The 13,737-nt window shown below is 45.3% G+C and overlaps 7 protein-coding genes across 7 annotated transcripts; 2 read left to right on the top strand and 5 right to left on the bottom strand.

Moving 5' to 3' along the window:
- Nucleotides 1–161: 161 nt before the first annotated feature.
- Nucleotides 162–2,504, bottom strand: I206_102871 (uncharacterized protein; the record flags this gene model as incomplete). The annotated part of the gene is made up of 3 exons (XM_019154971.1): nt 162–257; nt 371–736; nt 789–2,504. The coding sequence occupies 3 exons, from the start codon at nt 2,502–2,504 to the stop codon at nt 162–164; spliced, it is 2,178 nt and encodes a 725-aa protein (XP_019012374.1).
- Nucleotides 2,505–2,944: 440 nt separating this feature from the next.
- On the bottom strand, nt 2,945–3,935 carry I206_102870 (uncharacterized protein; the record flags this gene model as incomplete). The annotated part of the gene is made up of 4 exons (XM_019154970.1): nt 2,945–3,023; nt 3,078–3,194; nt 3,258–3,841; nt 3,897–3,935. The coding sequence occupies 4 exons, from the start codon at nt 3,933–3,935 to the stop codon at nt 2,945–2,947; spliced, it is 819 nt and encodes a 272-aa protein (XP_019012373.1).
- Nucleotides 3,936–4,230: 295 nt separating this feature from the next.
- Nucleotides 4,231–5,791, top strand: I206_102869 (serine/threonine-protein phosphatase 2A activator 2; the record flags this gene model as incomplete). The annotated part of the gene is made up of 7 exons (XM_019154969.1): nt 4,231–4,428; nt 4,490–4,618; nt 4,670–4,812; nt 4,862–4,933; nt 4,991–5,115; nt 5,176–5,580; nt 5,691–5,791. The coding sequence occupies 7 exons, from the start codon at nt 4,231–4,233 to the stop codon at nt 5,789–5,791; spliced, it is 1,173 nt and encodes a 390-aa protein (XP_019012372.1).
- A 138-nt stretch (nt 5,792–5,929) lies between these two features.
- On the bottom strand, nt 5,930–7,898 carry I206_102868 (uncharacterized protein; the record flags this gene model as incomplete). The annotated part of the gene is made up of 3 exons (XM_019154968.1): nt 5,930–6,705; nt 6,759–6,967; nt 7,033–7,898. 3 exons carry the CDS (start codon nt 7,896–7,898, stop codon nt 5,930–5,932), a joined length of 1,851 nt encoding a protein of 616 aa, XP_019012371.1.
- Nucleotides 7,899–8,235: 337 nt separating this feature from the next.
- I206_102867 (mitochondrial 37S ribosomal protein mS45) lies at nt 8,236–9,746 on the bottom strand (the record flags this gene model as incomplete). Its single annotated transcript, XM_019154967.1, has 3 exons — nt 8,236–8,835; nt 9,266–9,451; nt 9,513–9,746. The coding sequence occupies 3 exons, from the start codon at nt 9,744–9,746 to the stop codon at nt 8,236–8,238; spliced, it is 1,020 nt and encodes a 339-aa protein (XP_019012370.1).
- A 459-nt stretch (nt 9,747–10,205) lies between these two features.
- I206_102866 (uncharacterized protein) lies at nt 10,206–10,709 on the top strand (the record flags this gene model as incomplete). Its single annotated transcript, XM_019154966.1, has 1 exon — nt 10,206–10,709. One exon carries the CDS (start codon nt 10,206–10,208, stop codon nt 10,707–10,709), a length of 504 nt encoding a protein of 167 aa, XP_019012369.1.
- Nucleotides 10,710–10,928: 219 nt separating this feature from the next.
- I206_102865 (uncharacterized protein) lies at nt 10,929–13,387 on the bottom strand (the record flags this gene model as incomplete). Its single annotated transcript, XM_070202646.1, has 5 exons — nt 10,929–11,047; nt 11,109–11,640; nt 11,730–11,857; nt 11,906–12,068; nt 12,146–13,387. The coding sequence occupies 5 exons, from the start codon at nt 13,385–13,387 to the stop codon at nt 10,929–10,931; spliced, it is 2,184 nt and encodes a 727-aa protein (XP_070058747.1).
- Nucleotides 13,388–13,737: the final 350 nt, after the last annotated feature.

Here is a 13,737-nt window from a genome sequence, read left to right as displayed (position 1 = left end):
AGGAAAGTTTGCTTCAATAGTGGTCCACTTTATAGATGTGATGATTCGCTCTTCATCGGGAGTGATTTTGTATAATATAGAACATGCCTGACTGCCTCCTGTCACGTTAGGTTGCCATATATGAACATGCAACGACGTATATACACTGTACGACTAGATATCTACGCTGAAGCAATGATGCTTTCGTAGCACGATGTGCAAAATGCCTGGCCGTCTTTGGGGAAGAACAAATTATTGGCGAACTCGTGTTTACATTGCTGTGAGGCGAGATCAGCGGACAATTCGATCACCGATAGGTCGCATTACAAGTACGCGAATGTGGTGGGTATGCAGGAAGTCGGAAGAGGTATGAGCTAGAGTCATGACTCACAGTACAGATGAAACACTCTTTGTGCCATTTTGCTCCCATGGCATTGATAGCCAGATCAGGTATCGGTAAATTGCAAGACTTGCATTTCGGTTTATGCAGCTTTAGATGACATTTTTCGCAGTATGGGTGTCCCTTCTGAATGACAAATGCACTAGTTTCATTCTCTTCTTCCTCATCTCCTTTATCTCGAGATTTCTCTGTACCCGGTGCGGAAGATTTTGATGGGTCCAAGAACGGATCACCGCATTCAGAGCAGAAGAAGTGCAATTCGTGGTAGTATCTCTGGCCCAGGATAGGGTCATTGAGCGTGACGAAGCGAGCATCGACAATTGGTGTTTGACAATGATGACATCGATATGCGAATTTCTATACCAGTCCATCAGCAAAGGCAGGTCACGAATATATGGATATCGCTTACATCATGGAAGTCCAAATGACAGTACGCTTTACCCTCCCATTCATAACTACTGACATGCTCTAGCAATTCCCCGCATTCGGCACAACCGAAACATTGAGGATGCCACCGCTGGTTCATGGCGTTGACGATTCTGCCGATGATAGCGTTGTTACACCCAGAACATATGATGGCGGATCCGTCCAACTGAACCCGAGTGCGTTGAGGCCGAGATGAGGAAGGAGTCGCAGTAGGAGCAGGCATGGAAGGTGCGTTGATTAAAGGGGCCTCGCCAAAATTAATGGTTGGAATTGCGATACTGATCTCGCCGTTCGAAGGTACATCTGCTGAATCTGAAGTTGACACCGAGATCATTGGTAGACCAGAGAATTGAATACCCGGAGAAGAGGGATTCTCATTGTTTCTCTTGGCTTTCGGCGTGATCTGACTTAGATCATGAGTGTCGGCTTCGTCATCAGTAGTAGCCACTGAGGAGGTATCAGAACTGGCAAGATTGATAGCGGGTAAAGGTGAAAATTTGGCCGGGCTGCGATGGTCGACAACAGATGCAGGAGTGACGATGACAGGTAACGTCGGGCCTGGTGATGGGGTCCTGATCGATGGTATGGACGGCAAGCGCGATCCGGTTTGTCCGATCGACATCTCTGAAATCCCATTGACCAAGACGTCCTCATTGCCTTCGTCTACCACCGAGGGTTGTCTCCTATCAACTTTCCTCTTGAAGCTATCTGCCAGGCCTGTAGCCGTCTCAGCACTGGAAGGAATGCCTCTATCCAGGCTTCTTGAGCTGTTGACTCCGACAGGAGGTTTAGGTAAAGCGCGTTTGACCGGGGATGAACTGAAGCCCGTTCGATCGAGCGATTTCACTGATGAAAGAGTATCCGAACGCTCCAGATTGGCTTGTATGGCCGAAGGGATGGGGGGAGGAGGCATACTATTCCTGATGGGAGTATGCGGTGAAGATGTGCCGGAATGACTGGGTGTCGAGCCTGGTGTTGTCGACAATATTGGCAAAGCTCGAGGCGACGGAAGAGGGCGTGATTGCCCATTGATCGAATTCCGTCGATAGCTTGATGAATCTTGCATAGCGATAGGCTGAGGAGCCGGACTTTGGGATCTAGCTGGGGGTGGAAGGGGCGGTCCCGTAGAAGATGATCGTTGACCCATCATGGCCAATGTGACCGGAGACGGATGAGTGGCAGGTGAAAGCGATCTATGATGATCCGTAGGTTGTTGATGTTGTTGTGGTCGGTGATATCCAGATAATGGAGGAGTCAATGCATGGGGAATGGCAGGGGATGAAATCTCACCCATCTGCGCCCTCAAAGCGATCTCTTTTGCTCTTCTCCTTTCCTGAAACGTCTGGAATACAGGGGCTTCGTATGCAGCTTTGGGAGTTGGTGAAGGAACAGCTTCAACACCTGGGACTGGTTGCGGATAGGAGGGAAACCTGGATGAGGGGCCAGCTGACTGTGGAGGAAACTGATAGGGTTGTTGTGAGCCGTGATGATCTAGATGATGATATCCATTGGACATGGGTGGCGAAGGCTGATGATAGCCTGCGTTATATTGATTGTGATCTGACTGATAAGCAGGTCGGGATGGGCCCGACTCATAGCTCTGATCGTGTGGGTTTGGCAGTGGCTGGGGTGGTAAGGAGCCATGTTGTGAAATATAATGAGAAGGTCCAGGTTGAGGAGGGAGGCCGTTGTACTGCATGGTGAATGACGCTTTTACTGAGTGTATGAACTAAGATATAGCATCACACAGTCCCCTTTTCAGCTGCTTGTTGGTTGATGCGGGAAAAGTTTGCGTGAACGGTCTTGCTGTAAGGATTGACACCCACAGTAGTCACGGAATGAATGGAGCAAGTAGTCGTACTAATAACCAAGTGATCGATGCAGACTACGGCTCTAATGGTCACTTTGATGATGTATGATATTCTGTTGATGTTGAGTAAGGATGAATTTCAACTTGATAATATTTGTTTTTACCTTGAAACGCGTCCATGCAAGACAACTCAATCAGGCACGTCTACTACAGCCGCAACTGTCTTCAATACAATTCATCTACCGTGAGGACCAGCTGTATGCATCTATCTATCTATGTACAGCAACCAGTTCGTCCACTCGCAATTCCAGTCCATCAAGATGCATCTCTTAGAGCTCTCCCGCCAGGCGACCTTGCTTGACTTTGTTGAACGCCTCTCGAGGGTTACCCAAGTCGACATCCGCCCAACTAAACGAACAATCATGAGCATACCCCTTGATTCAACTAGATATACCAACTTACTGAGGCATTCTCATAGGGATTTGCTCGGGGTCAAGTTCTGGGTATCTGTCTATAATCAATGCAGACAAAGCTTTGAACAAGACAGCATATCCTTCTGAAGTGAGATGTAATCCGTCACTGTGTGGGTGTCCAGCTACAATCAGCTGTGTGTTCAATCAGAATATCTGGAGGTGTACTGACTAGAAGTAAGGAGCAAGTTGGTCGTCACCTTCTCCGCCAGCAACATCAACAATAGCAGTCCAGATATCTACAATCGGTACTTGTTGTTCTTTGGCGATCTCGATAGCAGCTTCGGCGTATGATTTTGTTACTCTCTTATCACGATTCTGTTCAGGTTTAGGCCCAGTACTACCGAAAGATTCCCATTTCTCTACTCTAGCTTTTACCCAATCATTCTCAATGATAGGAGGTGCATTGATGAGTACAATTTTAGTGTCAGGTGAATAGTATGCCGATGAAGGTTCTTTGATAAGTTTGATCAATTTTACTAAGTTGGATTTGTATCGATCTAAAGGTACACATTGAGGTTCACCTGGAATCGTAGCATCATTGGCACCCAGCCAAATGGTTATAAGCTTAACGTTTTGAGCGTATCCTTTTTCTCTTGCTTCTCTGGTTGCGAAAACTTGTTCAAAAACAGGTATAGCCCAATCGCTATTATATCCTCCAAAACCTCGATTGACAATATCGCATCTTCGTGAATAGTATTCTGCCATTCGTTGTGACAAGGAGCCGTCAGTCCAGGCCTGAGTTAAAGAATCTCCCTATATTTCATTTCGAATCAGCTGATGTATAGGAGTCTAGCTCGCTTTGACCTACGAAGAGCATTATAGCATCTGTGTATGCTGCCGATGCCATGTTGGAATTTGCTACGAGTATGAGAGGGAGAATGCAGATGAGGAGAAGAAGATCTGCTAGCATGCACTCTTATATGCGTGCTTGTGTTCGGTACTATGGTTTGGAACAAACAACATTGACAAATGAAGATAATCATGGAATCAAAGGCGATGGCGGGATGGAATAGCCGAGATTACCTTTCAATCCTCCATCCAACCACTTATTTACTTTTCTCCTCTACATCCTTCCCTTTCACAATTACACGCAGCAGCTATTCACACATTGACAATCATCTTTTTAGCTCTCAAACGCAGTAATGACAAGCGATACGTCTGCATCACACCAACCCGTTGCATCGACGTCATATCTACCTCCAAGAAAATATATCCTTTCGAAAGCTCACTTGGCAGCGTTTCAACGTTCTAGAACCCATAAAGAGGTTGTCAATTTTATAGAAGAATTAAACGATGCGGTCGTAGGAAAGAAATTGACAGAAGCAGGCGAAGGCTCGGAGGTGAACACACATTCCATCACCACTTTATCTTCACGGCCATGACTGATACAGCTTATTTTAGCGCACCAAACCTATAATGGGTATATTGGACACTATACTTGATATAGCGAAATCTACGCCTCCAGTCGATAACAAATTATCAAGATTTGGAAATCCAGCTTTCAAAGATTTCTATGATAAAGTAGGAGAGGTGAGTCGATTCCCAGCTGGACTAATTACAGTAAGTCTGACTGAGATATAGGCTTCAACACGATTGCATTCTCGCATCGGCGGATTACCTGCAGAAGCTATCCCGGAGATAGAGGTGTACTTCCAAGAGTCATGGGGAAATAAGCAAAGGGTGGATTATGGCAGCGGAATGGAATTCAACTTTCTTTGCTGGCTGTGAGTTGAAAAAGAATAATACGGATTGCGAAATTAATCGCTTGAACAGGTTATGCCTTACTAAACTAGGTATATTCACGAAAGATGATTATGAGTACCTTGTACTAGGTCTTTTCTGGAGGTAAGTAGTTTAGGGATGCTGGGAGTTTCGGAGGCAAGCTCATAACATTCCATCTAGGTATATCGAGGTCATGAGATACCTTCAGTCAACATATTGGCTCGAACCTGCTGGATCTCACGGTGTGTGGGGTTTGGATGATTACCATTTCTTGCCTTTCTTATGGGGTGCGGGGCAACTAAAAGGTACATCAGCTCTTTGATGTAGTTGTGATGTACACGAAGCTAATACAATGAGATGGATAGATCATAAACACCTTCGACCAAAAGCGATTCACGATCCAGAAATACTCGACGCATTTGGCAAAGATTACATGTATTTATCTTGTATATCGTTTATCAATTCTATCAAGACAGCCTCGTTACGATGGCATTCCCCCATGTTGGATGACATTTCAGCTGTGAAAACTTGGGCAAAAGTCAATGAAGGTATGAAGAAGATGTATATAGCAGAAGTATTGGGCAAATTACCCGTAATGCAACATGCCCTGTTCGGATCTATATTACCTTTCCCAACACCTGAAGAAGATCCCATATTAAAAGCAGCTTTAGAGGAGGAAGGAACAGGTGAAGTCGGTCAAGTGGATGAGCATGGCCATATACATGTTAAAGGGGAACCTGGTTGGACTATGGATTGCTGTGGTATTCCCGGTGAGCTGTTTGCTTTCCCTTCTTCGAGAACCATCGTCCCGCGTCATCCGCCTTCGCATTTGAATTACGAAAGCTTTACAAAGCACATGCTAATAAGATTGTAACTACAGTGCCATCCGCCTTCGCTGCTGCTCAAGACGGCGCTTCACCTCCTATCGGATCAGTCGCATTTACAGCTCGTTCGGGCATCAAGCCAATCCCATTTGACTAGGCATGGCGAGACAACGTCAACCAGTCTAGACTCGTCATATGGTGTGTACTCTAAGAAATGCATATATGGTATAACGACAACGACAGCCCGATAGAAAAGGCAAACACGCCACAAAGAGACCAAGAATAGTCCATCAGCTTATCCAGATATCGCTATTTTTCCAATCCACCTTTTGACTGAATCCCAAACTTGATTTACGTCAACTTGACGGTTTATATGTAATAGCTCATAATTATGTCCACACTCTTTAGCCATATGTTGAAAATGATAATTTCCAACAACATTTTGCACTTGAAGTTCGATCACCGTCCCATCTCCAGGTGGTAAAAAAAGTGACAATCCCAAAGCACCGCCATGAGAAGATACTAAAATTGTACTATGTCCAACATAATGAATCTGATTTTCTAATGCGTGGACTGTAGGATCCAAACTCATGAATCTGATAGGTAATGGGTCTGTATCTTTCAAAGTCTCAGGTGAAGTCAAGGTCCATCCTTCAGGTATCTCAGTAGCGTCTTCGTAAACGCATCCTGTCTGACCAAATTCTCTTGATTTGAGTGATTCTTGACACATTGCTTCTAATTCCGTTTTGAATTTTTGAATCAATTCAGGTTCGTTGGTTATATGCCTTACGTCTCTCCAGTTTGACCAATCATTATGTTTTTGAGCATAATCATCTAATTTAGCTCTAGAAAGCCACAACACGTTGATGGGACGCCGAGGTCTCTCGTTGTCATGGTATGATTCTAGTAGATTGGCAGGAAGGGACAATGAAGGTGGAAGTAACCCGAACAAATGTCGATAATAATGCGATGCTGCCCATGTAATCGTCGAAGCGCATGAATAAGATGTACCCACACCCATAGCTGATAAGAGAGAAGCACCTGCTCCAACACTATGTATAGCGTTGGTGACTAGGGATGAAATATGATTAATGTAGTGTTCTTGAAGATTTGGGAGCACTCACGACAAGTACCCTCGATCCAAGGATCTAGGCTTAGTCGCCTTGGCGCCCATGCTCCAATCCGATCCCAAAGAGGAGTGAAATGATTCTGATCCATGCCAAAACCCTCCACGAAGACTAGTTGTACTCGTGAGGTGATCAACGCAGGTGCAGTCTGAACAGCTACGAAGACGGATACCAGGGTAGTAATCAGGTCTTCCGCTACATGAAACCTAAAGACGAAACGGAATTCGGATCAGCGTTGCAGACTTGTAAAGATGAGAAAGGGTTGACTAACGGATTCCATTGATCTTGTCTACCAATAACCAATAAAGTCCTTTCGATACGTTCCTTACATTGATCATTTTCCGGAGCAACGCCTTCTGTATCTGTACCTAAAAATCTTTCTCCACCCATTTCATTATTCAATTTTATACCTTCTTCTGTAATTTCACATCCTGCGGCACCGAATTTACGTTCAGATTGAGAATTTGGAATAGTCCGAAGATTTTTCGATACGCATGGGGCAGCAGGGTATGGCCACCATCTACTAAATTCTGCTCTATGAACAGTCGAACAAAATATAGATGTTCCTTCTACCAAATTCACATCTTCGGTATTGAGATGAGGTGCACGTGAATCATTCCGTATTGGATCAATTATGAAGTCAGTGAGAGAATCCCCAGGTGGAACGCAATACCCTAATTGGGATGAATGATAAGCATCGATCAGTTCTCGACCTAATTGTCCATTACACGTGTCTAGGCTTCTAGCTTTTACTTCTTTCTCTGCTAATTCCCAAAAAGCGATCATCGTTTTGAGTGGGAAAGAATCCCGAAAAAATGTTCCTGGTTGCCCAGCTGATGAGTCTATACTGTCTAAAACACCTTGAACGGAGGCTGCGGCAGAAGCGTAACTTGATTGTTCAACATGACTGTTTCGGAAATTCGTTGTATACTTCGTATATGATGAGTTTGGGAAAGCGCCTATCAGAACAAAGTGACAGATGACAAGACTGGCGCAACCCCCTAATACATACTTGAGTATTAGTATCAGTGTGATCTGTTTCTTGTGAAGACGTGGACGGAAAGGTGGACCTGGTAAAGGTGGGTATGTTGGTAAAGTCGAAGAAGTGGGTAGCGGCTCGTAATCTCCAGAGGTCATAGTGATCGGATCGTCCGTTGAGGAATTTAAGAGCAATTAGGTTGGTGTCATATCATGGTAATGGTCATTGGGTTGAAGGTCACTGTGAGGAAGAGTGGGTTGTAATAGGACAGATTTGCGAAAGATGTCGAGCGAAACCATCAAGAGGAATGCTTACAGTCTGACTACGAGAACAATGGAGTTTCAGGAACGGCGAGATCATGCCCTGCGGCTGTTTTGAACTTTGTGAGGGTATGGTACATCCTTATGAACGACAACATGAAGGCGGGATTGGATCAAAGAGGTTTTATCAATGCATTGCTGCTTCGATACATATATGACTAAAAATAATGACTACTTATGCCTTGCTTTCCCTGCGCCTGTATCTCTTCTCCCTCAACTTGGCACCCCTATTATCGGCACCAAAGGTCTTGGTGAAAGATGTATCGACGAAATGTATACCGCTAAGAGTGACACCTTCCACTTGGTCCTTCTTTGATTTCAAGTCTTTAGCTCTGGCTGCGTCCTTTTCCTTTTTCACAATTGCTTGTTCCGTGACCGGAGTAGGGAAAAGGGTAGCGGTCATGACTTCTCTCTTCAGTACTTCATGTACGACACCATGATGAGCTGGGTCTTTCTTCAGTTCTGCCTCCTTTTGCTCTAAGACTCGCGCGTCTTCTAGATTCTGCTCTTCATTCCTGAACTCCCATGCAGTTCGCTCAACACCTTCCGAAGCGTTTTCACGGGTTCTAGCGCCGAATGATCCTTCTTGACCAACGCCTGAGTCCCATCTCTGCTCTTCCAGGCGCTCGGCATTTGTACTTGGGTGAGAATCATGCGCTTGATCGATGTATCGAGCACGAGCAGCATCGTGCTCCCTCGTGGAAGGGTTGATGGGGATTTGAACACCGAGCAGAGGTTCCATGCCGTTGAGGAAAGCTGTTTGTAAAGGTATGGACTGTGGTCCCGTCAGCTACGAATCTCATCGAAAGCAATAAATTGATGAGTGATTGTGGGTATCAGAAAGCCATGCATGGTTTTTTAACCATAAGTTTACTGTGAAGTCTTAAAGACTAATCAAGATAGTCATCATAGAATGGGGTGAAGAGGGGAGGGAGATGAGGTGAGATCTTTTGGTTGAATTAACGAGGGAGTCAACTTACCTGAATTGGTCACAATCGAGCAAAGACAGCAAAACAAAGAAGTCAGCTATAGAATCTTGGCTTGATAACAGTCAAAATAGCAGAGATCTATGAATGGCTTCAGAAAGTGAAGAAATATAATAATAACCATGATTTTAGTCTTCAGAACGAAGGTTATGTCATATTTTGTTTCATCCGAGATGTAAAGAGGGATATCAAAGTGAGACATATGAAGAGCGTACTCACTCTTCGGTTAAATTCATCTTCGATTTCTTTCAGCTTTTTGATGGCTTCGATTCTGGCCTTACTTATGTTGTACTTTTCAGCGAGCTCGGTGACTTTCCGCCCTCGTCGGATATCGGCATACACTTGATTTTGCATATAATCAGAAAGAGGTGGTGGTGGTCGGAAAGTGGGATTACTGCTGTAAGGCTAATTTAAAAGACCTAATCAGCGCTGGGCATGTCACGTTTTGGTTCTTGAGTTGACTTACCACTTTGTCGCCTAGCCATTTTGCTTTTTGACCCTTGACAGGATCACGATATTGTGAGCCTTCGGATTTGATCCAATCGGCGAAGAAGATATTACTGGATACCTTCCTTGGAGGGACTCTGGCCTCTCCAGCAGCTGAAGAGGCATGCCTTCGAGTAACAGACTGTCCACATGACTTGATAGCTGCTTGGAAGGGGATCCGGGACGGACCAGCTATGGAGTTTGTGAATGGCATGATATGTAGTTGAAAAGTGAGATCATTGGAAAGAGAAGGGAAACTAAATTTCGTTGCTGGTGAATGATTTCACGAGAAAGCTTTTGAGGATTCAAAGCGGGATTATCCGGAGTTTCAACTTGGGTGAGATACATAGAGTCAAGTTTGTGGCACTATACTGTATAACGGAGTGTGACTGATTCTCCGTCAATCGTTTCTCGTAAGTCTTAAGTAAAGTTGGGCATCTCAAATGATAAAGATTGAAAATCAAGATTTCATATCAACATTAAACAAATATTCAGTCTCAAGCAATACGGTCAATACCCCAGAGATCTACATCCCGTCACACTCTCCCACATCCTGTCCAGATAGTCCGCACCTTTCAATTAGCTTAAGCAATAACGAACATCAAACATCGAACATACCGAATCTAAACTCCCAAATTAGTGTCACTAGACCTATTCCTCTTCCCGACGCAACATGACAACTCGATCACTCGGACCTTTACCAGCAAATCTCTGCGCACATCTACAAAACACCTCTCGAGGGTTTCAAGCGAAAACAAGCGTACCTTTCTCCACATCTTCCTTAGCCATCTCTTCGATATTACTACGATCAGGTTTAATATCAAACGTATCTTTGGGTTCACCAGCAGGGCCCGACCCGACATCGTTCAATAGCTTGCCGATTCCAGCAAGGAAATTATGGATAGGTCTCAAACATCGTAATGGACAACCAGTGCTACGTAGGATGGGTTTGGTATCGAAACCTTCTTTCAGAGTGGTAGTGGATCGTGATGAATTAGGAAGATTACTGGTTGGCAAGAGAGCAAGAAATGTAGCCGGGGTGGGTATGGGTGAGATCCTGATAGTGCGTACGGCAGAAGACGCGAAAAACGGCAGGACGGGCACGAATAGATTCTTGGAAGGCTGGGAGGCTTGGAGAGCTGGTTTAGGTGGAGAAGTCATTTGTAGAGTTGGTTAGATTATCCCAGCGATATTTGGTTTTGGGTTTGTACAAACTTGAAAACAGCATGACACGATATTACGTATTGGTGTCATATTCATTGGATGGAACACGATGCGTGATATATACTATATAGCTACAATAGAAAGATTGGCAACCCTCTAGTAATCGCCCTGTCCTCATCGACTGCTCACCCCTTCATTACTGATTAGAAAATTAGATCTGCTGGTTCGATGACTATGGGGCCAGCATCGCGGCACTTTGCAGTTTGATCTTCTCCAATCTATTGAGATGGTTCTTGATTCCTTCTCGAGCTTGGTTAGCCCTTTCTTGGCTTCCTTCTTGACGATAGTATTCTAAAGATCTCTGCGTCAGCGCTCGCGTGGTCGGAATTCAAGTCCTCAGATTTGAGCTCACCCTTGAGACGATAAGCAAACCATAATCCAAGGATCACCTGACCGACACCATCTGGGCGATCTTTCCCTCCCATCATTTTAGCCAATTCCTTTCCAGTCTCCAGCTGTCGGTACATCCGTTCTCGACCACCATAATGATGTGTACTGGTCGTAAACGCAAAGATGAGGAGTCGCAGAAAATTATTGTTGGATTTTGCACTGATTTCGTAAGCCGTCGAAAGTTGCTTCTTAGAGTTCACAACGTTTTCATCCGTAAGACTAGCTAACAAGTGGCCGGCACCGTTGAACATCGCACTTGTACTACCCTTGCACTTCTCCACCAGCCCGCTGACAAGATCTCTGTTTACGGGATTCTCGGTAAGCTTTGATAATCTACCTTGACTTCCTAAAAGACCGATCGTCGCGATCAGGCCGAATTCGCTGCCAGAGTTGATGAGTTGCAGGCAGGCGGTATAAAACCTTGCCGCTAGCGGGCCAGCTCCGATAAGCATGGCAAATTGAGCGAATAAAAGGCAAATATGAGGAGCGAATGGCTGGAATAGGTCGTGTCTTCGAAGGTGTTCGATCGATTGCAGAAGCAGCTGGATGAGTCAATAAGAGTTCGTGGCGGGTCTCGACTCACTTCATAGCCCGCTTCAAGATCACTTCGGAAGAGCAGGGCGGTAGCATGTTCAAGCATCATCTCCCCCCGGATCGTCATTACTTCCTTCTGTTGTTTCTCAACCCTGGAAACACCATGAAACTCGGAATCTTGAAAGTCGTCAACTTCGCATTGCATGTACTCCAAAAAGAACTCACATCCGACGTCCCACATATCATCAGCTCTCGCGATGTCCTCATATCGTCTCAGAGCATTCGAATGCAGGATACTCTTGCATGTCGCGTTCGATCCAGCGAAATCTCGCCGACTGACCACGGTTGTTAAATAGGTAAGCAGATAAAGGATGTTGGGCGGTGTCACCTGTACTCGTAAAGGCTCGCTACCGGGAAGGTGTAGCTAAAAGGAATCAGCATATTTATCAGCATACATTAACTTACCATCATAATGCCTCCATTCGCACGAATCTTGTGAAACGCTTCAGATTCGGCAGTCCCGTCCATGAAGTCATATATGTGTTTGAGACTTGTCCTCGCCGAGCTATCATCGCCTATTCGACCTGACCACAAAGATCGTAGTATCATGTAGTGGACCAACATCGATGCTTGCCATGTCCTCTCATCGCCCTCTCCGGTGATAGCCACCGGCCGGGATAGGTCTTCCGTCAGCCCAAGTACGGCTGAGAGAGATGACAAAGCCTGGGAAGCCAATTCCCATCGCCGGTGTACGAACACGGAGCGAGCCTTGGCTAGAGCAGCGAGCTGGACCACCTGGATGTGGCCTTTCGAATAAGCTTCAGCCATCAGATCATCTGCTACGGTGAGGTAATCTGCAGAGCCGGTCGATTCGATGTATTCTAGGTAGAGTAGGTACAAGGCATATCGATGGGATGATTGTTCCCTCTGATTGGCTAAAGCTTGTTGGATCATTCGTTTACCGAGATGGAACTTGTTTTGAAGGAAGGCTATTCTAGCATTCAGAAGTTCTAGTTGGAGCCTCATAGGAGTGAAGGAGGTTTGCCTGCCTGAGATAAAGTGTGATTGTCCAACGATTTCTTGGATATCTCCGATCAATCTGGCAGCATCTACCTGCTTGCCATTGCTGGTCTTCCCTTTGCCAACGACAGGTTTGTATAATGCCGAATAAGCCTTCAAGCCTATTATACCAAATTCTAAACCAAATGCTACCTTCTCTTTCTCCGACAACCCACCTTGGGATAGCCCAGCTCGAAGGAGATCCAAGGCAAGCAATTGCAGATCCAGGGCTTTAGCGGCGGCGTTTGGATCGTGAGCAAAGGGGCGAGGAGGATCGGCACTATAGAGGGGGAAAAGATGTACATTTGCGATGGTCGTTGAGGAAATCGAGGGATGTACGAAGGCTTGCTGGAGGTGAACATGAGATGCCCGATGAGCCGAGATTGCGAAATGGTATAACAACGCAGCATTTGTTACGGTATTGAGCGGTTGGGGCAATGTAACGCTAGGTGAAGATAATCTAGATGGAATCGTTTGGTATATATCAGGGGAGAGTTTGCGACGTTTCAGGTCATTGCATTTGTCGTCCCCGGATGAGACTTGTAAAGGAAGAAGTGTGGAGGTGGTCGGTAAGGTATGCCGATGCTGATGTTCAGCTGAGCACGAGGCGCGAGCGGCGAAGCTTGGGTCGAGCAAGCCAGCTTCCATCCTCCATTCCGCTCTTAGGCTGATGTATATGATCGTTCAAGTGCTTTAACGCAGAATGGAAGAAGGAAATTGCAATCGCTTGAAAAATGATGGCATTTGAACATTTCGATTACATTACGCGAACAACAACAAACCGCGGAGCGCATGTTTCACTTCTTTTGTAATACCATTAGGATTTCCGTTAATAGGCTCATTAGCAAATTCCGTAATGACGAATAGGAACCATTCGGTAGTGTTAGTGGGATTTTAGGCTCAGGGCGGATTATGGCATGTTTACCATTCATGTTTTTAGGTTGAATGACTTTTACCGGAAATTATCTTTTTGTTTTACTTATATCTCTCATTTGCTC

This window comes from Kwoniella pini, chromosome 3 (assembly GCF_000512605.2).
Source record: "Kwoniella pini CBS 10737 chromosome 3, complete sequence".
Lineage (NCBI taxonomy): Eukaryota > Fungi > Basidiomycota > Tremellomycetes > Tremellales > Cryptococcaceae > Kwoniella > Kwoniella pini.
This window is presented reverse-complemented; position numbering and strand designations above follow the sequence as displayed.